This window comes from Oncorhynchus kisutch, unplaced genomic scaffold (assembly GCF_002021735.2).
Source record: "Oncorhynchus kisutch isolate 150728-3 unplaced genomic scaffold, Okis_V2 scaffold1519, whole genome shotgun sequence".
Taxonomy (NCBI): domain Eukaryota; kingdom Metazoa; phylum Chordata; class Actinopteri; order Salmoniformes; family Salmonidae; genus Oncorhynchus; species Oncorhynchus kisutch.
The window spans coordinates 1-27,569 of record NW_022263464.1 but is presented as its reverse complement, the minus strand read 5'-3'; the positions used below and the strand labels follow the sequence as shown (position 1 = coordinate 27,569).

At 41.8% G+C, this 27,569-nt stretch overlaps 1 protein-coding gene, 9 non-coding genes and 1 pseudogene across 10 annotated transcripts; all 11 read left to right on the top strand.

Annotated features, from left to right (window-relative positions):
• The first annotated feature begins 364 nt into the window (after positions 1-364).
• On the top strand, positions 365-11,589 carry LOC116366511 (uncharacterized). Its single transcript, XM_031818615.1, has 21 exons — positions 365-533; positions 630-688; positions 776-856; positions 956-1,080; positions 1,677-1,820; positions 2,110-2,208; positions 2,319-2,480; positions 2,620-2,719; positions 2,898-3,118; positions 3,766-3,922; positions 4,108-4,331; positions 4,619-4,739; positions 5,060-5,256; positions 5,371-5,485; positions 5,696-5,865; positions 5,961-6,058; positions 6,226-6,356; positions 6,657-6,846; positions 11,047-11,188; positions 11,299-11,395; positions 11,471-11,589. Exons 1-21 carry the CDS (start codon positions 511-513, stop codon positions 11,542-11,544), a joined length of 2,730 nt encoding a protein of 909 aa, XP_031674475.1. The 5' UTR covers positions 365-510; the 3' UTR covers positions 11,545-11,589.
• Positions 11,590-18,113: 6,524 nt separating this feature from the next.
• Positions 18,114-18,187, top strand: trnai-aau (transfer RNA isoleucine (anticodon AAU)). The gene has a single exon. It is a non-coding gene; the product is annotated as a tRNA-Ile (tRNA).
• An 82-nt stretch (positions 18,188-18,269) lies between these two features.
• On the top strand, positions 18,270-18,342 carry trnaf-gaa (transfer RNA phenylalanine (anticodon GAA)). The gene has a single exon. It is a non-coding gene; the product is annotated as a tRNA-Phe (tRNA).
• Positions 18,343-19,232: 890 nt separating this feature from the next.
• trnai-aau (transfer RNA isoleucine (anticodon AAU)) lies at positions 19,233-19,306 on the top strand. Its single transcript has one exon. It is a non-coding gene; the product is annotated as a tRNA-Ile (tRNA).
• Positions 19,307-23,114: 3,808 nt separating this feature from the next.
• On the top strand, positions 23,115-23,223 carry LOC116366512 (uncharacterized; annotated as a pseudogene).
• Positions 23,224-24,092: 869 nt separating this feature from the next.
• trnal-cag (transfer RNA leucine (anticodon CAG)) lies at positions 24,093-24,175 on the top strand. Its single transcript has one exon. It is a non-coding gene; the product is annotated as a tRNA-Leu (tRNA).
• Positions 24,176-24,446: 271 nt separating this feature from the next.
• Positions 24,447-24,528, top strand: trnas-aga (transfer RNA serine (anticodon AGA)). The gene has a single exon. It is a non-coding gene; the product is annotated as a tRNA-Ser (tRNA).
• Positions 24,529-25,418: 890 nt separating this feature from the next.
• On the top strand, positions 25,419-25,501 carry trnal-cag (transfer RNA leucine (anticodon CAG)). Its single transcript has one exon. It is a non-coding gene; the product is annotated as a tRNA-Leu (tRNA).
• A 271-nt stretch (positions 25,502-25,772) lies between these two features.
• Positions 25,773-25,854, top strand: trnas-aga (transfer RNA serine (anticodon AGA)). The gene has a single exon. It is a non-coding gene; the product is annotated as a tRNA-Ser (tRNA).
• Positions 25,855-26,744: 890 nt separating this feature from the next.
• On the top strand, positions 26,745-26,827 carry trnal-cag (transfer RNA leucine (anticodon CAG)). The gene has a single exon. It is a non-coding gene; the product is annotated as a tRNA-Leu (tRNA).
• A 271-nt stretch (positions 26,828-27,098) lies between these two features.
• Positions 27,099-27,180, top strand: trnas-aga (transfer RNA serine (anticodon AGA)). The gene has a single exon. It is a non-coding gene; the product is annotated as a tRNA-Ser (tRNA).
• Positions 27,181-27,569: the final 389 nt, after the last annotated feature.

Below are 27,569 nucleotides of genomic sequence, written 5' to 3'. Positions count from 1 at the left end.
AGGGTCACCAGTAGGGCTCAGCCAATGAAGTTGGTAGTCCCACCCAGTTGACTACATTCAAATTGTGAAAGTGCATGCAAATGCAGCATTTTGGCCATTAGAGGCCAATATCTTTCTCTCTGTCTGGGCTACAATTGTAGACGGTTGGGTAATTATGCTTTTCACCTGTGAAAGGCTGTTGTGCTGCTAATGAGGGAGTTCTATTAACCTGAGCCGAGCGGTGAGGGCGGAGCACCCTTCTAAAATTGAACAGTAGCCTTACATTTAGGTTTTTGTCCTAACACTACACAGCTGATTCAGATTAACAAAGCTGGATGATTATTTGAATCAGCTTTGTAGGGCTCGGGGAATAAAAAGAGAATGTGCAGGCCTTTGGGGTTCAGGTGACTGAGTGTGGGAAGCCTTTGTCATAGGGTAAAAGTTGCATACCCCTGGGCTGTAGGCTGCACACTTTGGGTCAAATATCAGGTTCTGTAGCTGTGTATTTCATCAGAACAAATCTGTTCTACAATGATTATTTTCCTTAGCTCAGGGTAAGTAGTAGCAGGCCTAGGAGAGTCTTATGCGACGCAAACATTTGAGTTGTTCTTCCTCCTTTTAATCATAATAATTTGTCAAATGCCTTACAGGTTGTTTTGCCTATTGATGGCAGCTGTGGGCATACAAGCACAACAGACACCTTCTATAAGTATGCATTTTGTACCTTGCAAATTTAAGCACTAAGCGTTTGACAAGAATTTAAAATATTTTTTTTAACTAACCTTTCCTATTCCAGATGACCTCAACGCTGAATGCCTTGGTAACGTTATTCGTTTGAGTGTCACTCCTCTTTTTGAAGATGTTGACGCTGTCTTCAGTGAGTTTGCCTCTTATGATTCTCTTTCTCTCCTTTCATAATTCATGGCTTGATATTGCTTGTCAACTATTGTGTTCACACCATCTCCATCCCTTCCAGATGACACACAAATCATAAACCTGACGCCTGGCCTTGCTACTCAGTGTGGATTCAGCTTTAAATTTGACCCCATGGGGAATGCCATGTTTTTTGCTTCTCTTCAAAACTGCTTTTCCCAAAACATGGTAACCTTAAGAACTGTAGTGTTTGCTTGTACTTCAAATGGAAAGTTTGCCTTTCAGTGTCACTGCATTTGCAACTCATTCTGTAGCAATTTTATTTACCTTTGACATGGAGTCATGCTGAGACCAGGCTCTTTTACAGATGAGCCCTGTCTACACAAAGATACAAGTCAATATTTGCATCACTAGATGGAAAAATGAAATAACTGAACCCATTCTTCAGTAAAAAGGTTCTCAATAAGCCTGAGTTGCCGAAGTCCGGTTCCAGAAACATTGACGCAGTTTTACTTAACTCTGTGGATATCAAAAGGATCTCCATTGTTAGCCACCCTTTGGTCTGGTATCTCTTACCTCTAAGTTAACGATGACGTAAGGTACAGCAGAAGTTTATGGAGGGCTTTCAGAGGGCCAGCCAACTTTCTGATACAGACTGCAGTGATGTGAACTATTGAGCTCTACTCCTGTAGTGTGGCTTCAATACAGTGGCAGCTGCATTCATATAGCCAATTTTGCCACAGTCTATAACTTGCATGAATGTCACCAGATGTTTTTTTTTTGCTATATAATGAAGGCTTTTTTCCCTTCCCCCTTCATTTTAGGATGATAAGATGTTCAGCTTGGTCATGCAGTTCAGGCTGCCAGGAAACCACATGACTGAAGACCCTGTTTATAGAGTTGGCAAAACCTGTAGCTACACCCCCTGGACCTCCCGAGAGATTCTGTGCGACCGCAACTACATGGAGGCAAGTGAGCAGAGCATGCCCCAATGGACATGTTTATAGTCCTGCTTGTTGTACTGCCTGTATAAATGATCTGTCTAGAGCTACAACTGTCCTGTGTTTCATTTCTTCTGCGACACAACGTAGAGGTCTTGACTCTCTCAATTCCACTCGCGTCTTCAAAATGCACATAGGAGAACTTTAGCCTATTCTCAATGCATTTAAGGAGGCGAGTGGACAGATTGAGAACTGGCCCTTGATTTCCTATTGTATGGGAGGGAGAAAATGCATAGGGAATAATGGCCTTCTCTAGGTGTCTGTCAGAAGGACTCTTCCAGACATCCAAACCATCCCCAAACAGCCCACTGGGGGCCCGAAAGCAAGGAGCGGCAACTTCCGGAGGGGAGCTGAGGTTTATATATTTCAGTTTCTGTAATTTCACTACAAAATGACAGGATGGCGCTAAACAATGTGCGTTTGTTGACAATTTTGTTTAATTCATGTTTCCATTTCCTGAGACAGGCTGTTGCTTCAGGATACAAAATGACAGCAGTCGTCTTTAGTCCTAGCAAGAATGTCATGAATGTGGATGAGGTCCAAAGAAAGGGCTATGCAATAGCCAACACTCCCACACGGCTGGTGTTAAGAAGCCCTCATAATGCAGAGGAGACATACCTCCAGAATGTAAGCTGACCTCCATGAACTGGGTCATGTTCAGTAGAGCAAACATTTGGAAACGGTGGCCCTACCTGAACTCTGCAACATATTGTTAATACGGTGTGTCCTACTGAACACTGCCCTGGTGTGGTTGCCCCCTGAACAGGTAGCTGGGGTTCCGATGCGGGTGCTCTCAACCTCAACCTTCTTTGAGCAGAAGTGGCTGGTTACTCGAGTAGATGCCACGGCTGTTTGTCCAACACCAGGTTGAGTGTGAAATAATTTAAGAGCCTATAAGCCCAGTTCTTAATTGGCTCCAGACAAGACATTCATGTAGTGTTCAGTTGGGAAAATGTTTTGGTGAACTTTTTCCAAATAATGGCACAGTTTTCAGTTGCAAAATGTTCTGTTTTGATGTGCACTTGGCTTCTTGTGTCACTGCAGAGGCAGTGGCCTTTACTCCAGAAGTGATCACCTGGTACATGCCCAAGCACATAGACCCACTTTTCTCCTCTGATGCCTTCACCATGTTGGAGGTGTACATGGGAATTGACGCTAAGAGGCTGGACACTGAGGAAATGGCTGCCAGAAACTACTCGGTTTTAGTCACAGAGGCTCATATTATTGTTGAAATTCCGGTGGGGGCGGTTGGCGGCTACTTCAAGGTCAGCATTGGATGAGTAAAATGTTCCTGTTTAATTTCAAAGTCTTATTTGTAGAGCCCTTTATAGTATAGCAGTTGTCAGTGCTTTGCAGTAACCCTTTACCATCTCTCAAGGGTAAACTCCTAGAAACGTTGTCTTGTGTAAAACGTTTCTTATTGAGCAATTGTTTGCTTAACCAGGCTAATATACAATGGTTTGCAAAATTGTGAGAATTTTGCATAAAATTACACTTAAACATACTCTACCTCTTGTCTTTGCAGTTTGTCCTTTAGCCGCTTGAAATTTCAGACCAAATATCCACACTAAAGTATTGTTTACCTGACTTTTTAGGGAGGCGGTAGCTTTGCCACTCAACTGTGCAAGCAACACTCGGCTGCTGTTTACATATTGCGCAAGTGTTTACTTTGCGTGTCAGTTGCTTTGAAAATGCACACCGCCCGAAATGCAAGTTGACAACCATACACCTACCAGCTTTCTAAAGTCTGGTAACCAATACTTTCCTTTGGATATTGTGTCTTAAATTACGAGCGGCAAAGACAAGTGGTAGAATAATTGTAGTTAACATTCTGGCTTTTAAGGAACATTTACCTGTTTTTGCACTCAAATTGTATATTACAGCCTTACTGCATCACTCGTCTCCCTTACAGAGCCATATTCAGGATGACCAGTACTTTGTCACTTACACCATTGAGCCCATGCTTGAGTTGCTGTGGATCGAGGAGGTCGCACACGAGAACACCAGCTATAAAGTCCTCTTCCCTATCACAACACCTCCGATGGCCAGGCCTCCACAAGTTCGCAACTGTGAGTCTGGTTTAGTTAAATAGTGCCTATGGTAATTTGGGATGCCTGGGTTGTTCGTTAGGCACAAAACTGAAAATGGACTGAAACGGGGAGGCAATACCTGGACTTACCCAATAACAAATGTCAATTTTCAACTTCCATTGTACCGCATTTCAAAATGGTTTCCTTTGTTTGCCAATGAACAGACACGCCCTTAGACACAGTTCCTGAGCAGGCAGTGTTTGTGCTTGAGTTGGGGACCTTCAACCTTGATGTGGAGCTGCTGAACATCACCTTTCCCACCATGGTGCTAACTGTTGCAGAGTGCAACGCCAGGGGCTTCAATGTTCAAGAGCAGAGATCCCCGGACAACACCTTGAAGACCTTCAGGATGGAGGTGCCCTTCTCAGACCCGGTGGTCTTTAAGGAGGTGTGTTTCTGTTAAATGCAAAGCCACACGCAGTGATTTGTTCATGCCCTAATAAGTGGGCCACCAACAAAATATAAATAATGGCACAAATGTACTTTGTATCCCTCATTTACTCAAGTGTTTCCATTATTTTGGCAGTTGTATGCATTTGATTTAGAGGAATGAGGGCAACATTACTATAAGTATATAGTTTGTTTTAATAGTCCCCATATGTACTTAGTTGTCACTTGATGTTGAATAGAGTTCTGTTGCAACAATGCTGACCAATGCTTTTAACTTCACTACAGAGAAGGGCGGAACAAGGTGTCACAACCTTCACTCTTCAGCTGATCTACGGCCTGGTCATCTTTCCAGAGTACGCTCCTTTCTCTCACTCTGCCGTTGTGGACGCTGTACTGCTGGACATTGGTATGCCTCTGGACTACGCCAAACTACTGTTGACTGGTTTCCTCTCGTTAATGATTGCCCTGAAGGGAAATTGGCAGTGAAAGACCAACTAGCCATACTGTAGGGTTTTCCTATGCGGTCTTTCTACAAAGAAAATGTTAAGCTTTAGAGTATTTGGACCCAGTTTCCCTGTTCCTGATTTGCCAGGATTGTGTTTATTCAGTCCCACCGTAGCAAAACATTTTGCAATCTAAACAAGGGTTTCTTCTTGGACCAGTTCAAGTAGTACCTTCCTGTTTTTTGTGCTTAAATAATGAACACAACCCTGTTTGTCCTTGCAGTGCCACCCTCAGTCACTGGCAACTGTGATCAGGAGAACTTCCACATCACTGTGGACTACAGGAACCAAGAGCCCTTTTTTGTGGTCTTGGTTGGCAAGCGGCTGCTTAATCATGAGTTTGCTCAACAGTATTTAACAGAGGGCGACACAGACTTCACCATCACGTTGCCCTTCTCTTCGCCGGACGCAGTGTTTGAGGTACGACGCTCTCCCAAAACATGTTAACCTAAATTGCTGCAGCTAGCCTTGCATTCCTTACCCTGTATACATGCATACAATATTGGACTAATGAACTCTCCCATTGGTTCCCAGTCGGTTCACTCGTCCTCTGTCAGGAGCAGACTGGATGTGGCTCTGTTGAATCCTTACAACAACATGACCATCAAATACTTTTCCCTGGCTTGCAGCTTCCTCAAAACGCTGACTGGTTGGTTCTCAAACAATTACTTACGATAAATTGTCGTTTAACATGGTTACCAAACCTGGGTTCCTTGCAAATACCGTGAGTCTAAATGGTAGTGCCAGATGGGCATGGTTTGCATTTTTGGTGCTATTCCATTGGTTCAAGCTCAATAAGTGTAACAAATACAGAACCCAGGTCTGATGGCTACCTGTCTTTTGCTCTCCCACCTCCAAGAGTGTTTCTCTAACGGAACGATGACTGCGCTGGCAGTGAAGGTGGAGTCTGCTCCCGGTCTGAACCCCGGTCAGCTGACCCTGAGCGACCCCGCCTGTGGTCCCACCTACAGTGACGATCGCTTCGCCTACTTCCACTTCACTGTGAACTCCTGTGGCACCACCAGGAAGGTAAAATGACTATTACCCTGAGGTGATGGGTACTGTGTATTTATGGACTGTTTGCTTCTGCAGGCTGTAATAAGCAATTCCCCTCTACTACATAGTTTATCAACAATGTCATGCTGTATGAGAACGAAATCTCCTTGCCAGATGAACTTGAGGTGAAGCTGAATGCCACGACGTCTTCAGAGGAGGAATATCAGTAAGTGCATTACGCATCACAATTGTAGCTATTAGCTTTCATAAGGTTTATTTTTCTTCATCCATTGCTCAATACTTTGTATACAGGGAAAATGTGCCTCTACTACCAGTGTCCACTCCACTGCTTGACGTTTCCCCTATTGAAGTTGCTCACATCCCTCTTTTTAGGTTAAAGGTTTCCTGCTACTATGTGGCCAACATCACTCGCACATTGGCCTTTCTGACCAGGCCGCGTGACAACGAGCCTTTTGCCGAGACTGGGACGGGTCGACTAATGGTCAGAATGAGACTCGCTCAGGGTAAGCGTGCACAAATTCAGAATTTCAACTTGACCCCTAGCCTCTAAAAGAATCTTGGAAGGTCTCCTTTACAAAACCATTCCCAAAAATGTAAGCCTTGTGATATATTACTCTTGCGTTCTGAGATCTACAGGTGTGGCTATTTGTCAGAAGCCTCTAGTGGGGGGTGGATAGTGTTGGCTATAAATGGCTTGTGTTCATTGGGGCACAACAGGATATGATAAACGAGCATTTCTTAATGGACAAGTTCAGATGGTGCCCACTGAACACGACCCCCGGTTGTCTTGTTCTGTGTTCCAGATGCCTCGTTTAACACGTTCCACCAGGAGGAGGACTATCCAGTGGTGAGGTACCTTAGACAGCCTCTGCACTTTGAGGTGGAGCTGACCACGTCCTCTGATCCCAAGGTAGCGCTGGTGCTTGACCACTGCTGGGCCACCCTCAACGAGGACCGTGACTCCCGACCCCGGTGGAATCTCATCATTAATGGGTAACATGTTGTTTTTGGGCCTAAACAAATGTTATTCCACAGGTGTGGTTCCTGAGTAATTAGCAACCTATCATGCTTGGCAGGCCATTTACTTTAGCTACCGTGGCTATGCCCCCATCCATAGGTCGAGTGGTCACAATGCTTAAAAACGATGTGAGCCATGTGTGGTCTGTCACAGATCTCCACCCAATTTCACATGCTTGTTATCACTGAGTGGTCCCTGCAGCGTATCATTGGAACGGAACGTATGCTGCATCAAACGACTCTAAACCGCGTTGTCTGAAATCATCTAAACGATGTTTTGTGGTGTTGAGAAATAAAGTTCTTCACAACTTTATTCCAGCTTTGCTTGTAAAATATATCAATGTTAACGTTATCATCTAGTCTAAATAACAGGTTGACTTGTTTTACAGTATGATGCGGTACAAGGGAGCCATGTAAATCTAGTATAGAAAGTATGGCAGCCATGTTAGTCAAGCAAGAACTCCTAGAATGCTGTTCACTGCGCCCGTTGCCTGAGATCTTAACTTAGTTTGGCCACTTCAGCACGTGATAATGTTTGTACTTGTTACGGCGTACACATGACAAGTAGTTTACAGGTAACTATACAAAACGCCAATTGTTGTCACCTAGCACGAAAGCGAAACAGAGTTGCAAGATATAGCACAATCCATTATTGGGGGTTAAGTTCTTGGGGGAAGGTATTGTGAAGAGGATGATGCAGGAAATATTACTAAGATCTGGGAATTTATCAACAATAAATGGTGAGGCAGTTTTTCTAAGCTATATACCCCTGGAAAGGGAGGTCTGATCTGGCAACCCTGAGGTACCATAGTTTACACTCTGATGCCGTGTTCAAATCAACTGACGACTTCAGTGCATTAATGACAATGGGGGTACTCCAGTTGAGATCACCATAAGTCTGACAGACGCTTACGTGATAACCCGACTGCATTGTATGGTGTTAGCTCATATTCAGTACCACCTTCAAGTGTTTTACACATGTGTCCATTACAATCTAGGCAAGAATCAGAAAGCATGAATAAAACGCTAAGTACATTATACCTATGGTACGATGCAGTAGAAACGACAACACGTGACACAGAAAATAAGGCACTTTGATAGGAATACTTGATGTCCACAGTTATTTGTAAGGAAGGCAATAAATGTTCAAGGACTGTATACTTATTCTGGGGAAGTGCTTGGGCTTTCTTTTGAAGGAAAGTTTGTCCGGCTCATTAAATTCTCAAATATAAATGGTCTGCAACAGTGAAATGGGCTACATTTGTGAATGAATGAGGCAAAATTAGAAGTTGAAACGGCCTCTAGAAAATTAGCAGGTAGTGTGCCTTGGTCTGAGGTCAGCGCGGGTTAAATGTCCACATGTTGGAACGGTGAGTGCATTCTGACATCACGCGCATAAAATCAACTCCCACTGGGGTGACTGTTGAAGATATTTGGAACTTGTGTGTGTGAAAAGGTTAATGTTGGCATTACCTACACCTTTTTACTCAATGTTATCCTTTTGGTTTGCTACAGTTCAGTGTTGTGCCAAGCTGATGGTCATTCGAATGGAAATCAAGAGCGGCTGGCAAGCTTGGCTTGCCTTTCCGATTTGGTTTCATACAACTGCTTTAAACACTGACTGACTAGTTGTTGGTTTTGGGTTGAATTCAGGCACAAGTGACCTCTTGTGTTTAAAACAGTTATTGCACTAAACCTAAAGGATGGTTCAGATGCCTGTGCAGCATGGATGTTTGAAACTGAATAGGATCAGTTGACAGGATCCCCAGAAGTTGATGCCGCTTTCAATGGAATTTCCTGTCCTAGAGGAATGCGCTAATTGGAAGTTGCTAAACATGAACAAATACCACAGTCAAGTGTAGCAGCATCTTGCTAACCTTATTTAGCTAGCTAATGATCATATTTAAAAATGTTACTACATTTTTTTATTTGGGTGAGCACTTTGCCACAGATGGACATGCTGGCCTAATTTTTATCTCAAGAATTTAAATTGGGTTACTATAGAAAGATGACGACTTTTTCCTACCTTGTAATGGGCTACAATGACTTTGCCCATGATTATGCACGCTGCAAATGACACTTTATTTTGCGGGTGCCTTCTCAGTATCTGGCTGCATGTTACACCAAGCAGTGTAGTGAAGCAACTTTATTTGTCAAAACCGTTCATTTGGGGGATCGGGTTTGCTTTGAAATCATGCAATTTTACCATTTTTATGAATTGGTATCAACCTAAATTTGGCCATGTGGACACGGCGTAACTGTTTATTAAATCAGCAATGTCATAGCAGTTTAAAAAAAACAGGCTGAAATTATTATTTTTTTACCTTTTATTTTACTAGGCAAGTCAGTTAAGAACAAATTCTTATTTTCAATGACGGCCTAGGAACAGTGGGTTAACTGCCTGTTCAAGGGCAGAACGACAGATTTTGTACCTTGTCAGCTTGGGGATTTGAACTTGCAACTTTCGGTTACTAGTCCAATGCTCTAACCACTAGGCTACACTGCCGCCCCAGTCACATGGAGGACTTCAAATGTTTTGTATATCATAGGAAAAGACACAACATTCACATGGCTGTGCACAAAATGGGTTGTTCAGATTTGTCACTTCAGCTGCAACTATATCGTTGTGCAAAATCCTTACCATCGTCTGTCAGCTCAAGTGATTTGTACTGGTGTGGGTGTTTCTCTTAATGTAACGTCTTCAGATTTCACAAATTCCTTTTTGCTAATATCTGGCAGTTAAACCGTAAAGGATAAACCTCCCAAAGATGCAAATAAAAAAGTAGGCCTAAACTGTCAATGCGTAGGTTACTTTGTATAGTAGAGCTGCGCCCTTCACAGAAGTCCTCCATGTGACTCCGATGCCGTGGGTGTGGAATTTATTTTGTGACCAATTTTTCTCCAACAGCGGAAGAATTGCTCTGGCGCATTGCATGAAGTACTTGTGTTGCAAAATATGATTGCCTTGTTGATGATACCGACTGTCTATTCGGCAACTTTGGTTAAACCACGATCAATATTCTGGTCAGACTACAGGCGACCTTTCTGGATCATTTAGAATTTTAAGAACCATTTAGAGGGACATCTCACCTCATGTCAAACATGTATATTCTATTCCATTGACATCTGTCATTTAACAAGCCATTGTAGTAGACCAAAATAAATATTGTTGACGGAAAGCCCAATTTCTGTTCTTTAAAATAAAAACATAGGATTTGGGGTGCCGAGGAAGCGGTTTTAAAGTTACAGTCTCCCGACTTAAACTCTAGACGGTAGAAATCTATTAAATTGATAGTCAACTTATTAACTTTACATCGTATCCTCCTTGCAGCTGCAAAAACCCCAGCCTTATGATTCAGTACTATACAAGTTGGTTTAATTGAATTACTAGCTAACTAAATAACACAGGCTAAACACACAGGTGACACAATGACAGCTTGTTACAAGGTATCTCTTCACACCCCCCACCGTTCCGTAAGGGACGCTTATCATTGATACATTTTTGAACACAAGAACTGGCACCAGCTTGGAGTAAAAGCATGAATGTATTTGTGGAAAGGTAGGTGGTTGGTCTTCTCTCTGATTGGCTACATGAGGTCACTGTTGGTTGTCCGTGGCTCCAATGACTAGTCTTGAACAGAACTACAGGATGGATTTTCCTTTCACACGTTCTGGAAGATAGGCTAATCAACCCTGTCGCTGATTCCTCAGTGGGTGATGAGTAGGATGTGGTAGCAGAATGGTCTTTAAGTTAATTTTCTAGGTTAGGAAAGTTCCAAACGTCTAGCTTGCGCCTCACGGTTTTCTGGTCTAATGTTACTTTCTGTTACCATTCCTTTTATGCACTCAGAGATTAGCTATAGAAAATGAATGTCATATTGGTTTTTATTTTGTGATTTTTACTAGAAACGTGCTTACTCTACAGGTAGGACGTCTCTAGCCTTTACATTGTATATGAAATATGTTTTTTCAAGACAAAGGTGATTGTTGGGTAAAGCCTGTTAGCAAAAACATTCCTTTAGTTCATACTGGAGGGGGAGAAAGAACCCACTTCTGCTGTAAATTGATCTGATCCTCACAGGACATGACACCACCACAAGACTTCGTACACAAGGCGGTTGGGGTTTGCAGCGTTTTCTTGTTCATAACTTAGTCCCTCTCTCTCTACACTGGCAGCTGTGAGAACCCCGAGGATCCATACCGTGTGGTCTTCCACCCGGTAGAAGTTGACGCCAGGGTCCACTTCCCCTCTCACGTCAAACGCTTTGAGGTCTATATGTTTTCCTTCGCCGAGGATGCGGTTGAGCAGAGTGGCCAGGTAACAAAGTTCACCCAACAATCTTTATTCTTTAATTTGTGTGAGTGGCAATCATCCCTTTAAAAAAAAATAATAATAATAACTGACACCATCAAATCTTTGATTCCTAGGTCTTTGTCCATTGTGATGTGGTCATCTGTGATGCCAGTAGTCCCACTGGCGGCCCCTGTAGTGGACAATGTGTGAATCAGGACAACCTGAAAAGAGGTAGGTCTTGTTTTATGCTTTTCAGACCCTGGCAGACCATAACTGAACTAATAGGTTCGCTCTCTCTCTCAACAGGTCAACGACATGTCAAAGACCTCTTTGAGGAGCGTCATGTATATGTTTCTTCTGGATACATTCTTTGGGTGTAATGTATTGTTCTAACATGTCAAATAAAGTGTTCTATATAAAACAATCCTAACCGTTGGAGCTACCTTAACACCATGTCGTAGGCTTGTCATCTGACATGTATCAATCAACCCTTTTGTAAGCATGGAACTCAACCATCCACCGGAGGGAGATAAGTGTTGCACACCAATTTCCCGTCTAGGACAAACAATGGGTGACGAAACAAAAGCTTTCCATTGTCCAGTAGGATGAACTGACTCAATGTTATAGCAGATGGTGGTTTGCCAAAGTGAAACCAGCAGGGCTGTGGTTGGATGCAGTGTTGGTAATTTTCAACTGAAATTACAACTTTCCTTGATACCTCTCACTAGCTTGGTTTCCATCCAATATGGACATTTCTTCTTCAATGATATGCATGTCAATCTCTCATGGCTCAAATGGGAAGAGCATGACTTCATCGCTACTTGTTTGTGTAAGAAGTGTTGACAAGCTGAATGTACCGAGCTGTCTGTTTTAAACTCGCGCACAGCTCGGACACCCATGCATTCCCCACAAGACATCTCTTCACAATCTCCAAGTCCGATCTACAAAGGTAGAGCCATGAATACGTTGCAATCTATTCCGCATCAGGATAAGATTTCAACACACACCGTACGGAACAGCGGGGACTGAAGACACTCCTTAAAGTTGCGAGCTTGCACCGTGGGACGGTTTCATTGCTCCAGACCACCACAAGGGGAGTTTGCGCAATCATTATGCATTTGGGTCCCAAAGACTAATTTTGACACGAGCCACCCTTGCCTTGTGGTGCTCAACGAAGATTGCTGACAAAACAGATGGAAGTTGTCTCAACGAGTCAAGCAAATGTACAATTTGAGAGGAATGTGATAATGTAGAGACGTGGCTATATATATATATATATATATATATATATATAAAAAAATTTTTTTGTCAAAGTTCAATTACGAAAATCTCTTTAGCTTGTGTTAGGAGAATGAATTTGTAATTTGTCTTTCAGGGACTATTGAGAACCAACAAACCAGGATGTTGTCTTGTGAAACAGTGGCTGTAAAGCATCTAGCTGGCTAAAGCATTGACTGCACAATTGTAAGCTTGCCTTGCAATGCAGCTAAAGTAACATGGCTAGCTATTGACTTGCTTGAGTCGGATTAAAAATAACTGTTGCCGCTCTGGGTATGGACCCTAAAACGTAGTTCTGAACTAATATTCATACCAATCAATGAACCTCAAGTCTGAATGGCATTAATGAAGCCTAGAGTAGAATATACCTTTATTGTGCCAAGGATGCAAGACCTATATACACATGTATTTTAGTTAATACCACGTATGAGATTCCCATCTTGTATCCTGTACATTGAATATATATTCACCAATCATGTACTCTTCCTTGGCAAATAAAGGTGTGGTTCTGGTATGACAGACACTTTCAGTCATATCAAACGATGCGGTGTCTGCATGTATGTATTACAATTGTACACTTCAAAAGTGTTTACTGCTCCTGGGATATCAATGTTTACACATTGTAACTATACAATAGACTAAACATGATTGATTTGTAATTCATATATACAGGAAAAAAACGTATGCATATCTAACTCCATTAATCTGAGGACACAGGATAGTATTTCAACCAGTGGAGAATGTGAAACACTTTACTGAAAGAAGTGTATTTTATAATATTATACGAGTTCAATCTTGGGCGGGCAGGTGGGTAGAGCGTTGGACTAGTAACCAGAAGGTCGTAAGATCAAATCCCTGATCCGAGAAGGTAAAAATCTGCCCCTGAACAAGGCAGTTCCTAGGCCGTCATTCTTATCTGACATGCCTAGTTAAAGGGTAACTACACCCCAAAATCGATATGTCTTAATTGGTTTCCTGCTATATTGGCACAGATACATAGATGAGTCTTTTCTTATGGCTTCTTATTATCTTCTTGTCCAGAGGTGCCCAGAGTAAAATGCCTGCTACTCAGTCCCAGAAGCTAAGATATGCATATATTAGTATATTTTGATAGAAAACCCTCTGAAGGTTCTAACACCGTTTGAATGATGTCTGTGAGTATAACAGAACACATATTGCAGGCAAAAACCTGAAAAAAATCCAACCAGGAAGTGGGAAATCTGAGGTTGTTCGTTTTTCAACTCATTCCCTATTGAAGACAGTGGGATATCGGTCATGTTGCACTTCCTAGATGTCAACAGGCTTTAGAACCTTGTTTGATGCTTCTACTGTGAGGTGAGGGCGAATGAGAGGGGAATGAGTCAGAGGTCTGGCAGAATGCCTTGAGCTCGTTCACATGAGAGCGAGCTCTGTTCCATCGCAATTCTACAGACAAAGGAATTCTCCGGTTGGAGCATTATTGAATACTTATTTTAACAACATCCTAAAGATTGATTCTATACATTGTTTGACATGTTTCTACGGACTGTAATGGAACTTTTTGACATTTCGTCTGCTCCTAATGAACACGCTTCGTGAGATTGGATTTGTTTACAAAACTTCAACTTGCATTTCTTTGGGGGGCCGCACAGCCCTCTGTGCTCGCCAGAGGTAGCCTGACTGCCATTAGGTACCGAGAAGAGATCCTCAGACCCCTTGTGAGACCATATGCTGGTGTGGTTGGCCCTGGGTTCCTCCTAATGCAAGACAATGCTAGACCTCATGTGGCTGGAGTGTGTCAGCAGTTCCTGCAAGAGGAAGGCATTGATCCTATGGACTGGCCCGCGCATTCCCCAGACCTGAATCCAATTGAGCACATCTGGGACATCATGTCTCACTCAATCCACCACAGACTGTCCAGGAGTTGGCGGATGCTTTAGTCCAGGAGGAGATCCCTCAGGAGACCATCCGCCATCTCATCAGGAGCATGCCCAGGTGTTGTAGAGGTCGTGGTTTTCCACTTTAATTTTGAGTGTGATTCCAAATCCAGACCTCCATGGGTTGATACATTTGATTTCCATTGATAATTTTTGTGTGATTATGTTGTCAGCACATTCAACTGTGTAAAGAAAAAAGTATTTAATAAGAACATTTCATTCAGATCTAGGTTGTGTTATTTTAGTGTTCCCTTTTTTTTGAGCAGTGTATATTAGAAAGATTGAAAATGTATAGGGTGAAGTTGGCAATGATTATGTAGAGATATTAGAAACAGTGCAGCATTTTTTTTAAAGGATTTATTTAAGAAAGGGGAGGTGGATGAGGGGTGTGTAAAGGAGATATTGGATAGTGTGGATGTGCAAATTGATGTAGAGGATAAACAAATGTGTGATGGGGAGATAACAGTGAATGAAGTTAAAAAGATGCGATTTAAGGGTTTACAATAAATAAGAGTCCTGGAGTAGATGGGATAATTGCAGAGTTTTATAAAATATATAAAAGTTTTTAGCACCTATTTTATTGGAAGTTTATCAATATATGGAGGATAATAATAATGTTTCAGAATCTATGGTGACAGGGCTGATAATGATTTTATATAAAAATAAGGGGAGCAAATTGAAACTGGAGAATTATAGGCCAATTAGTTTATTAAATTCAGATTATAAGGTTTTAACTAAGATACTGGCAAATAGAATGAAGCAAGTTTAAAATGATATTATAGCACCTACACAGAATTATAGTGTGCCTGGTAGAGATATTGCTGATCTAATTGTATGTGATAAATAAAATAGTTAAGCATAGATTTAAATAAAGCTTTTGATAGGGTGGAACATGATTTTATGTTTAGGGTAATGGATAAATATGGTTTTGGTAATACAATAATAGGATGGATAAAATTATATAAGGCGGCAAAAAGTAGGGAAATGTGTAATGGGGTTTTTACTGATTATTTTATTCTTGAGAGATCTGTGAGACAGGGGTGCCCTTTATCAGCTTTATTATTTGTTTTATCGGTAGAACCTTTAGCAGCATTTCTGAAAAAGATCTTATAAATTGTGTACAGACTCCACAAGGAGGTTTTAGTTTGATTCATCAAGACGCAGATGATACCACTATAACAGTTAGAGATGAGGGAAGTGTAAAAAGGGTGATGGAGTGTTTTAAAGTATATGGACAAGCATCAGGTGCAAAGGTTAACATGGAGAAGTCAGTAGTAATGAGTAAGATTAATGAGGGGAAATGTACTTTTAAGGTGGTAAAAGATTATTAAGATGTTAGGAGTGAAGGAAATGGAAGCTAGGGATTTGACATGGAGTGGTGTAATAAAGTTAGGAAGGTGGTAAATATGTAGAGGGGGGTAGTCTTTGAAATTAAAAGGGAAAGTAATTGTAATAAATTCATTGTCAATTTTTATTTATGTAATGAACGTTTTGGATATGCCAGAATGGGTTTTATCTGAAATGAATAAGATTTTAGTAATTTTTTTATGGGATGGGAAGGGGGTGAAAAATCGCTTTAACTTTGATTGCAGGTTATGAGGCGGGGGGTTTGAAGTTGGTAGATTTAAGTGTAAGGAAAACAGCAATTAGAGTAAAAATGGAAATGTTAGGTAATATACCTTTGTTTTATAGAGAAGTGTTTGAGGATTGGGGGCAGTTTTTACCAAATATTTATTATGAATGTACCATTTTAGAAAATAGTTTAAATTAGCCTATATTTTTAAATCCTAAGTGTAATAATATGTTTTGTAAATATTTTATGAGGCCTGGGATGAGGCAGATATTAATTCCCGGGTTCCTTCCATTTCAGGCAATATATGATAATGTGTGAGTAGATGAGATAGTGGGGCAAAAATTATTTAGTCAGCCACCAATTGTGCAAATTCTCCCACTTAAGATGAGGCCTGTAATTTTCATCATAGGTACACTTTCAACTATGACAGACAAAATGAGAAAAAAAATCCAGATAATCACATTGTAGGATTTTTAATGAATTTATTTGCAAATTATGGTGGAAAATAAGTATTTGGTCACCTACAAACAAGCAAGATTTCTGGCTCTCACAGACCTGTAACTTATTTAAGAGGCTCCTCTGTCCTCCACTCGTTACCTGTATTAATGGCACCTGTTTGAACTTGTTATCAGTATAAAAGACACCTGTCCACAACCTCAAACAGTCACACTCCAAACTCCACTATGGCCAAGACCAAAGAGCTGTCAAAGGACACCAGACCTAGTGAATGACCTGCAGAAAGCTGGGACCAAAGTAACAAAGCCTACCATCAGTAACACACTACGCCGCCAGGGACTAAAATCCTGCAGTGCCAGACGTATCCCCCTGCTTAAGCCAGTACATGTCCAGGCCCGTCTGAAGTTTGCTAGAGAGCATTTGGATGATCCAGAAGAAGATTGGGAGAAAGACATATGGTCAGATGAAACCAAAATGTTACTTTTTGGTAAAAACTCAACTCGTCATGTTTGGAGGACAAAGATGTGATTTTGGAGCATGCGGGCATCGATCCCACTACCTCACGAATGCAAAGTATTTGAGCTAATTCCCCAGCCGTTTGGAAATTCCGCAAGAAGCAACCAAGAGGGTCCAGTCTTGTCAGGCTATGCTGTTGGTTGACTTGTTAGTTTACGCGCCAGCACTTGCAGAGGCTCGGTGCATCTCAACAATTGCGCCCAATAGCTAGTGGCCGGTTAGCTCAGTTGGTTAGAGTGTGGTGCTAATAAAGCTAATAAAATTGAGAGTCACATGCATGTAAATTGTCATGGGTGCCACAGAATCTAAAGGTCCATGGTTCGGTTTCGGAATTTGTATTTGTTCTTTCTTCATGCTCTGCCTTCAAGGGAACTATCCACAGCTTTGTTTGTGGGCCTCAATGGTGTGTGCTACGCTGCTCCTCTGAAAGTAAGTAATGTCTTGCATTTTTATCTGACATTTTGACATCAGTGTTACAGGAAAGTTGCTTGTCATTGTTACATGACAGTAGGTTGTCGTAGGACAAGGCTGCATGAAGTGTGAACTGGAGCTTTCTTGGATCCACAAAAAAATGTGTTTTTGGGGAATGCGGGCATCGATCCCAATACCTATAGCATGCTAAGCAAACACAATACCAATTGATCAAATTCCCCAGCTCTCTGGAATTGCCAGAAGGAGCAACCAAGAGTGTCCAGTCATGTCAGGCTATGCTGTTGGTGGACTTGTTAGTTTGCGCTCCAGCACTTGCAGAGGCTCGGTGCATCTCAACAATTGTGCTCTGTAGCCAGCGGCCGGTTAGCTCAGTTGGTTAGAGTGTGTGATACGCTGCTCTCTGAAAGTAAGTAATGTCTTCTTTCTCTTCTGACATTGTGACATCAGTATTACATGAGAGTTGCTTGTCATTGTTACATGACAGTTTCTTGTCATTGTTTACATGACAGTAGGTTGTCGTAAGACAAGGCTGCATGAAGTGTGAACTGGAGTTTTCTTGGATCCATAAAACAATGTGATTTTGGAGCATGCGGGCATCGATCCCACTACCTCACGCATGCAAAGTATTTGAGCTAATTCCCCAGCCGTTTGGAAATTCCGCAAGAAGCAACCAAGAGGGTCCAGTCTTGTCAGGCTATGCTGTTGGTTGACTTGTTAGTTTACGCTCCAGCACTTGCAGAGGCTCGTTGCATCTCAACAATTGCGTCCAATAGCTAGTGGCCGGTTAGCTCAGTTGGTTAGAGCGTGGTGCTAATAACGCCAAGGTCATGGGTTCGATCCCCGTACTGGCTATGATATACTTTTTGACTGTCAAAATTGTGAGCCACATGCATGTGAATTGTCAAGGTTGCCACAGAATTGAATTTAGTGAATTGCCAAAATAGCTCAGTTGGGAGAGCGTTAGACTGAAGATCTAAAGGTCCCTGGTTCGATCCCGGGTTTCGGCATTTGTATTTGTTCTTTCTTTCTGCTCTGGCTTCAAGGAAACTATCCACAGCTTTGTTTGTGGGCCTCAATGGTGTGTGCTACGCTGCTCCTCTGAAAGTAAGTAATGTCTTGCTTTTTCATCTGACATTTTGACATCAGTGTTACAGGAAAGTTGCTTGTCATTGTTACATGACAGTAGGTTGTCGTAGGACAAGGCTGCATGAAGTGTGAACTGGAGCTTTCTTGGATCCACAAAAAAAATTGTTTTTGGGGAATGCGGGCATCGATCCCACTACCTATAGCATGCTAAGCAAACACAATACCAATTGATCAAATTCCCCAGCTCTCTGGAATTGCCACAAGGAGCAACCAAGAGTGTCCAGTCTTTTCAGTCTATGCTGTTGGTGGACTTGTTAGTTTGCGCTCCAGCACTTGCAGAGGCTCGGTGCATCTCAACAATTGTGCTCTGTAGCCAGCGGCCGGTTAGCTCAGTTGGTTAGAGTGTGTGATACGCTGCTCTCTGAAAGTAAGTAATGTCTTCTTTCTCATCTGACATTGTGACATCAGTATTACATGAGAGTTGCTTGTCATTGTTACATGACAGTTTCTTGTCATTGTTTACATGACAGTAGGTTGTCGTAAGACAAGGCTGCATGAAGTGTGAACTGGAGCTTTCTTGGATCCACAAAAAAATGTGTTTTTGGGGAATGCGGGCATCGATCCCAATACCTATAGCATGCTAAGCAAACACAATACAAATTGATCAAATTCCCCAGCTGTTTGGAAATGCCACAAGGAGCAACTAAGAGTGTCCAGTCTTGTCAGTCTATGCTGTTGGTGGAATTGTTAGTTTGCGCTCCAGCACTTGCAGAGGCTCGGTGAATCTCAACAATTGCACCCAAAAGCTAGTGGCCGGTTAGCTCAGTTGGTTAGAGTGTGGTGCTAATAACACCAAGGTCATGGGTTCGATCCCTGTACTGGCTATGATGTACATTTTGAGTGTCAAAATTGTGAGTCACATGCATGTGAATTTTCAAGGGTGCCAAATAAGTACGTCTAGTAAATTGCCGAAATAGCTCAGTTGGGAGTGTGTCAGACAAAATGTCCCTGCTTCAATCCTGGGTTTCGGTATTTTTTGGCCAGTTGGCTCAGTTTGTTAGAGTGTGGTGCTAATAACTCCAAGGTCATGGGTTCGATCCCCGTACTAGCTATGAAGTACATATGAGTGCTATGAGTCTCAATGACAATGTGAGTTACATGCATGAGAATTGTCAAGGGTGACGACCATACCGGCCTGAGTATAAAGAAATAAGTACGAAATAACCTTGTCGCATGCGAAGGGAAAAGAAAGAGTAATAGACAGGCTAAAAATAAAGAGCTGTCAAGTCATGGCGAAAGAACTGGGGAACGATGAACTTGTGGTGTCCTTTTTGAACTTGCCGGCGTATATTACGGATGATGAAATACAGTGCCTTGCGAAAGTATTCGGCCCCCTTGAACTTTGCGACCTTTTGCCACATTTCAGGCTTCAAACATAAAGATATAAAACTGTATTTTTTTGTGAAGAATCAACAACAAGTGGGACACAATCATGAAGTGGAACAACATTTATTGGATATTTCAAACTTTAACAAATCAAAAACTGAAAAATTGGGCGTGCAAAATTATTCAGCCCCCTTAAGTTAATACTTTGTAGCGCCACCTTTTGCTGCGATTACAGCTGTAAGTCGCTTGGGGTATGTCTCTATCAGTTTTGCACATCGAGAGACTGAAATTTTTTCCCATTCCTCCTTGCAAAACAGCTCGAGCTCAGTGAGGTTGGATGGAGAGCATTTGTGAACAGCAGTTTTCAGTTCTTTCCACAGATTCTCGATTGGATTCAGGTCTGGACTTTGACTTGGCCATTCTAACACCTGGATATGTTTATTTTTGAACCATTCCATTGTAGATTTTGCTTTATGTTTTGGATCATTGTCTTGTTGGAAGACAAATCTCCGTCCCAGTCTCAGGTCTTTTGCAGACTCCATCAGGTTTTCTTCCAGAATGGTCCTGTATTTGGCTCCATCCATCTTCCCATCAATTTTAACCATCTTCCCTGTCCATGCTGAAGAAAAGCAGGCCCAAACCATGATGCTGCCACCACCATGTTTGACAGTGGGGATGGTGTGTTCAGGGTGATGAGCTGTGTTGCTTTTACGCCAAACATAACGTTTTGCATTGTTGCCAATAAGTTCAATTTTGGTTTCATCTGACCAGAGCACCTTCTTCCACATGTTTGGTGTGTCTCCCAGGTGGCTTGTGGCAAATTTTAAACAACACTTTTTATGGATATCTTTAAGAAATGGCTTTCTTCTTGCCACTCTTCCATAAAGGCCAGATTTGTGCAATATACAACTGATTGTTGTCCTATGGACAGAGTCTCCCACCTCAGCTGTAGATCTCTGCAGTTCATCCAGAGTGATCATGGGCCTCTTGTCTGCATCTCTGATCCGTCTTCTCCTTGTATGAGCTGAAAGTTTAGAGGGACGGCCAGGTCTTGGTAGATTTGCAGTGGTCTGATACTCCTTCCATTTCAATATTATCGCTTGCACAGTGCTCCTTGGGATGTTTAAAGCTTGGGAAATCTTTTTGTATCCAAATCCGGCTTTAAACTTATTCACAACAGTATCTCGGACCTGCCTGGTGTGTTCCTTGTTCTTCATGATGCTCTCTGCGCTTTTAACGGACCTCTGAGACTATCACAGTGCAGGTGCATTTATACGGAGACTTGATTACACACAGGTGGATTGTATTTATCATCATTAGTCATTTAGGTCAACATTGGATCATTCAGAGATCCTCATTGAACTTCTGGAGAGAGTTTGCACCACTGAAAGTAAAGGGGCTGAATAATTTTGCACGCCCAATTTTTCAGTTTTTGATTTGTTAAAAAAAGTTAGAAATATCCAATAAATGTCGTTCCACTTCATGATTGTGTCCCACTTGTTGTTGATTCTTCACAAAAAAATACAGTTTTATATCTTTATGTTTGAAGCCTGAAATGTGGCAAAAGGTCGCAAAGTTCAAGGGGGCCGAATACTTTCGCAAGGCACTGTATATGAGAAATTACAAGGATGGAAAGTGAACGCGACAACACCAATCAAGAGGAGGATGTGGCCAGGAACGGAGATTGTGGACGGGACGAGATTTTGTAAGGTGAAGTTTACGGACAGTGTGCAATCATTGCCTTACTCAACAAAGTTCAATACAGTCGAAGGATTTGAATATTTCCGAGTGATCCACGATAACCAAGTTAAGGTATGCAGACTATGTATTCAACCGGGACACATACTTAAAGAATGTCCAGAATTTATATGTCATAAATGTGGTGAACAAGGGCATTATGCCAGGGAATGTTCGAACATCGGTGATATGTGTAGAAGGTGTGACAGACCTAAGGACAGATGTAAATGTAAGAAGGGGAGTGATGTCTTATTTCTGCAAACAATGGACCTCATTATTGAAGAAGATGAGGGGAGTGTGGCTATGGAGAGAGAGGAAGAGAGTGATATGGAAAGTGTGTCGCAGGTGATTCCAGAGACAGCTATAGATGTGCTTGGAGAGTATGCAATTCCTTCTCGCAGTATTCGAGACGCAGTCTTGGTCTCTGCTGCTGACAAGGTGGAGCAGCAGCACAGGATTGGTGAATTAGACACACAGGTAGAGATGGTGCAAGGTCCTTCTCAGGTGTCTGAACCAGCTTTAAGCCTGTGTGAAAATGACATCAAGGAGAGGGCTGGGTCCACTGGAGTTGATGGCACGGTTAAAGCGCATTTTACAAAAGGCTTGAATGTTGCTCCCCTCATAAGTCCAAGTCATGAGTCGGACGAAGAAATAGAGAGTGAGGATTTTCAGCTGTTTGCTAGAAATAAGAGATCATTGACGAAAGCTTGGGAGGTGATGGGATCTGGTAAAAAGAGAGTCTATTTTGAAATGACATGTTTGTCTTTGACTATATTTCTGCATACATTAACAATGATTAAAGTTGCATCACTAAATGGGAACAGTCTGAGAAATATGAACAAATTGGAGCAGGTTTTGGTGTCTGTGAAAGCTGACATGTGGTGTTTTCAAGAGACTAATTGGACAGACTCCAAAATGTTGGAGATTAAGAGCAAATGGTCTGAGCTAATGTTTTGTAGTCACGGAAGTGAAAACATGTGGAGTAGCTATTTTGGTAAAAAATGTGGTTCAAAATGTCAAGCAGGTATATGCAGATAATCAGGGCAGACTTATTGTTATTGAGTTTGAAGTGCAAAATGTCATTTTTCGTCTAATGTTTATGCTTCAAATATTGGAAAGGAGAGATATGTTTATTACCCTGAGATCACTGTGTTCAGAAAATTGTATACTGGTAGGAGATTTGAACGTGAAGTGTACTAGAATGGATGTCTCGAGATGTGATCACTGTGATCAGAAAATTGTATACTGGTAGGAGATTTGAACGTGAAGTGTACTAGAATGAATGTCTCGAGATGTGATAGTTTCAGACATGATTCGTCTAGAAATGCCTTGTGGAATTAACTCTTTGTCCGTTTTTTCCCACAAGGCTGAAATATGTGCCCTCGCTTTGAAATAAGTAAGCAAGGTTAGTTTGTATTTCATCCAACAATCTGTGCTACAAATTATGGCTACAGTATATGCAATTTCTTCCACTTTGAGTGACACAAAGATGCTTATCTAAATGGTGAAAATGCAACAGCTATTAATCAGACTCACTTTGACTTTACAGTGCACCAAGAGAGAGTTTTTTGCTTATGACCACACCGGCCTGAGTACGCCTGATCTCGGAAGCTAAGCAGGGTCAGGCCTGGTTAGTACTTGGATGGGAGACCACCTGGGAATACCAGGTGCTGTAAGCGTTTTGCTCCAGCAGAGGGTTCTCGTGTCATGCGTGGAGCAACTGCCTTTTATTTATCACCCTAATGTTATCTTTTTATTGGACTAAATGCAGTTTGTTAGTGCTTCCCTGCCCTGATCAAATAATGGACAGTGTTTCCCTCAAAATCTAGGCAGTGCATTCAGCATTTGTTTTTAGGCTAGGAGACTGTCAATGTCTGTAGTCCATTAGGGCCCTGTAAATTTCCTTCAATGTTTCTCCATTTACATTTCCCCATTGACCGTTTGTCCCTGCATCTATAGGTTTTCGCTCTCTAAAATGTACACCTTTTTAATAGAAATATTACATGATTGGATGTTCTGTCCACGACAACGTTTAAAACCCTAGCAGGAAACCAATTAAGACATACACTCTTAAAGTCTGCAGGGTAATCGAACTGGCCACATCTAAAGTCAAGCCACAGGTCACAGGTGAGCTGCCTTGTTAAACCCTAAAAATAAATAATAACACGATTCCGTTGAAAATACCCATTAAGCCATTTGTTAAGATTTCCCCCATGTGGACCTGTTGTCACTCTTACCCTGATGATTGCTGATATTTACAGACACTTTTTCGGTCTTATCTGAGGAATTTTATCATTTATATCAGAATGGCCATATTCTGAGACCAGTTTAGCGTTCATTCAATGACGATTTACTACTCTTTTCCATTGAAGGCCATATTGAGGTTAAATCAATGACTGGAGTTTTTCATTGATAAAAACAAATGACTATTGAAAGTGCAAGTCGGTATCGTGCATACATTTACTGGTCTCTGTGGTGATTGCGTTGCTGTGCCTAGTTCTACTTTTACCCCATACTCTTTAACCCGATACCCAGGTACTGTGCTGTAGTCAGGATGGCCGAGCGGTCTAAGGCGCTGCGTTCAGGTCGCAGTCTCCCATGGAGGCGTGGGTTCAAATCCCACTTCTGACAGTTGTTTAGTGCCTCTCTGGAGTCATGCTGCTTAGCAGTAATAATAAGATGATGAAATAACAATTTATAATAAACACTCTCAAATGAAAACCTTCTGGAGCTGACCAAAGATCAAGGAAATTAGAAAACAGCTGTACTTAATAATGAATGAGGGGAACAATTCATTTTATTGCATTATAATGAGTTAATGAGTTACTGCATTGTCTTTCACTTGTAAAATTATCACTTTCTGTAGGCTATGCCTGGTGGCCCATTCACTGCTGACAAGACTGTTGTCGTGGCCGAGTGGTTAAGGCGATGGACTAGAAATCCATTAGGATCTTCCTGCGCAGGTTCGAATCCTGCCGACAATGAAATTGAATTTTCTTGACCCCTCCGGAGGTTGAAGTTGAGTAGTGTTTCTTATACCAATCATATCCTCTCAGATCTCCACAAGTACACAGGGATTAGTTGTCCATTTGGGATAGGATCCCACCTCACACCTTTACACACCTGGTTATCCATCCTTCTAGCTCTATAGGCCACAGTAGCATAGGTTACAGGTTTGTAGTCAAGCCACAGATTTCAGGTGAGATCCCATGATACACTCACGATTCTCACGATTCTCATGAATAACCATTAAGCCATTTTCTAAGATTTCCCCCATTTTGACATGTGGAAACCTGTTGTCACTCTTACCCTGACGGATAGCTCCAGACACTTTTTTGGTCCTATCTGAGGCATTTTTAAATTCATGTCAAAAATGGCCATATTCTGAAGACACTCTTAAAGTCTGCAGGGTAATCGAACTGGCCACATCTAAAGTCAAGCCACAGGTCACAGGTGAGCTGCCTTGTTAAACCCTAAAAATAAATAATAACACGATTCCGTTGAAAATACCCATTAAGCCATTTGTTAAGATTTCCCCCATGTGGACCTGTTGTCACTCTTACCCTGATGATTGCTGATATTTACAGACACTTTTTCGGTCTTATCTGAGGAATTTTATCATTTATATCAGAATGGCCATATTCTGAGACCAGTTTAGCGTTCATTCAATGACGATTTACTACTCTTTTCCATTGAAGGCCATATTGAGGTTAAATCAATGACTGGAGTTTTTCATTGATAAAAACAAATGACTATTGAAAGTGCAAGTCGGTATCGTGCATACATTTACTGGTCTCTGTGGTGATTGCGTTGCTGTGCCTAGTTCTACTTTTACCCCATACTCTTTAACCCGATACCCAGGTACTGTGCTGTAGTCAGGATGGCCGAGCGGTCTAAGGCGCTGCGTTCAGGTCGCAGTCTCCCATGGAGGCGTGGGTTCAAATCCCACTTCTGACAGTTGTTTAGTGCCTCTCTGGAGTCATGCTGCTTAGCAGTAATAATAAGATGATGAAATAACAATTTATAATAAACACTCTCAAATGAAAACCTTCTGGAGCTGACCAAAGATCAAGGAAATTAGAAAACATCTGTACTTAATAATGAATGAGGGGAACAATTCATTTTATTGCATTATAATGAGTTAATGAGTTACTGCATTGTCTTTCACTTGTAAAATTATCACTTTCTGTAGGCTATGCCTGGTGGCCCATTCACTGCTGACAAGACTGTTGTCGTGGCCGAGTGGTTAAGGCGATGGACTAGAAATCCATTAGGATCTTCCTGCGCAGGTTCGAATCCTGCCGACAATGAAATTGAATTTTCTTGACCCCTCCGGAGGTTGAAGTTGAGTAGTGTTTCTTATACCAATCATATCCTCTCAGATCTCCACAAGTACACAGGGATTAGTTGTCCATTTGGGATAGGATCCCACCTCACACCTTTACACACCTGGTTATCCATCCTTCTAGCTCTATAGGCCACAGTAGCATAGGTTACAGGTTTGTAGTCAAGCCACAGATTTCAGGTGAGATCCCATGATACACTCACGATTCTCACGATTCTCATGAATAACCATTAAGCCATTTTCTAAGATTTCCCCCATTTTGACATGTGGAAACCTGTTGTCACTCTTACCCTGACGGATAGCTCCAGACACTTTTTTGGTCCTATCTGAGGCATTTTTAAATTCATGTCAAAAATGGCCATATTCTGAAGACACTCTTAAAGTCTGCAGGGTAATCGAACTGGCCACATCTAAAGTCAAGCCACAGGTCACAGGTGAGCTGCCTTGTTAAACCCTAAAAATAAATAATAACACGATTCCGTTGAAAATACCCATTAAGCCATTTGTTAAGATTTCCCCCATGTGGACCTGTTGTCACTCTTACCCTGATGATTGCTGATATTTACAGACACTTTTTCGGTCTTATCTGAGGAATTTTATCATTTATATCAGAATGGCCATATTCTGAGACCAGTTTAGCGTTCATTCAATGACGATTTACTACTCTTTTCCATTGAAGGCCATATTGAGGTTAAATCAATGACTGGAGTTTTTCATTGATAAAAACAAATGACTATTGAAAGTGCAAGTCGGTATCGTGCATACATTTACTGGTCTCTGTGGTGATTGCGTTGCTGTGCCTAGTTCTACTTTTACCCCATACTCTTTAACCCGATACCCAGGTACTGTGCTGTAGTCAGGATGGCCGAGCGGTCTAAGGCGCTGCGTTCAGGTCGCAGTCTCCCATGGAGGCGTGGGTTCAAATCCCACTTCTGACCGTTTTTTAGTGCCTCTCAGGAGTCATGCTGCTTAGCAGTAATAATAAGATGATGAAATAACAATTTATAATAAACACTCTCAAATGAAAACCTTCTGGAGCTGACCAAAGATCAAGGAAATTAGAAAACAGCTGTACTTAATAATGAATGAGGGGAACAATTCATTTTATTGCATTATAATGAGTTAATGAGTTACTGCATTGTCTTTCACTTGTAAAATTATCACTTTCTGTAGGCTATGCCTGGTGGCCCATTCACTGCTGACAAGACTGTTGTCGTGGCCGAGTGGTTAAGGCGATGGACTAGAAATCCATTAGGATCTTCCTGCGCAGGTTCGAATCCTGCCGACAACGAAATTGAATTTTCTTGACCCCTCCGGAGGTTGAAGTTGAGTAGTGTTTCTTATACCAATCATATCCTCTCAGATCTCCACAAGTACACAGGGATTAGTTGTCCATTTGGGATAGGATCCCACCTCACACCTTTACACACCTGGTTATCCATCCTTCTAGCTCTATAGGCCACAGTAGCATAGGTTACAGGTTTGTAGTCAAGCCACAGATTTCAGGTGAGATCCCATGATACACTCACGATTCTCACGATTCTCATGAATAACCATTAAGCCATTTTCTAAGATTTCCCCCATTTTGACATGTGGAAACCTGTTGTCACTCTTACCCTGACGGATAGCTCCAGACACTTTTTTGGTCCTATCTGAGGCATTTTTAAATTCATGTCAAAA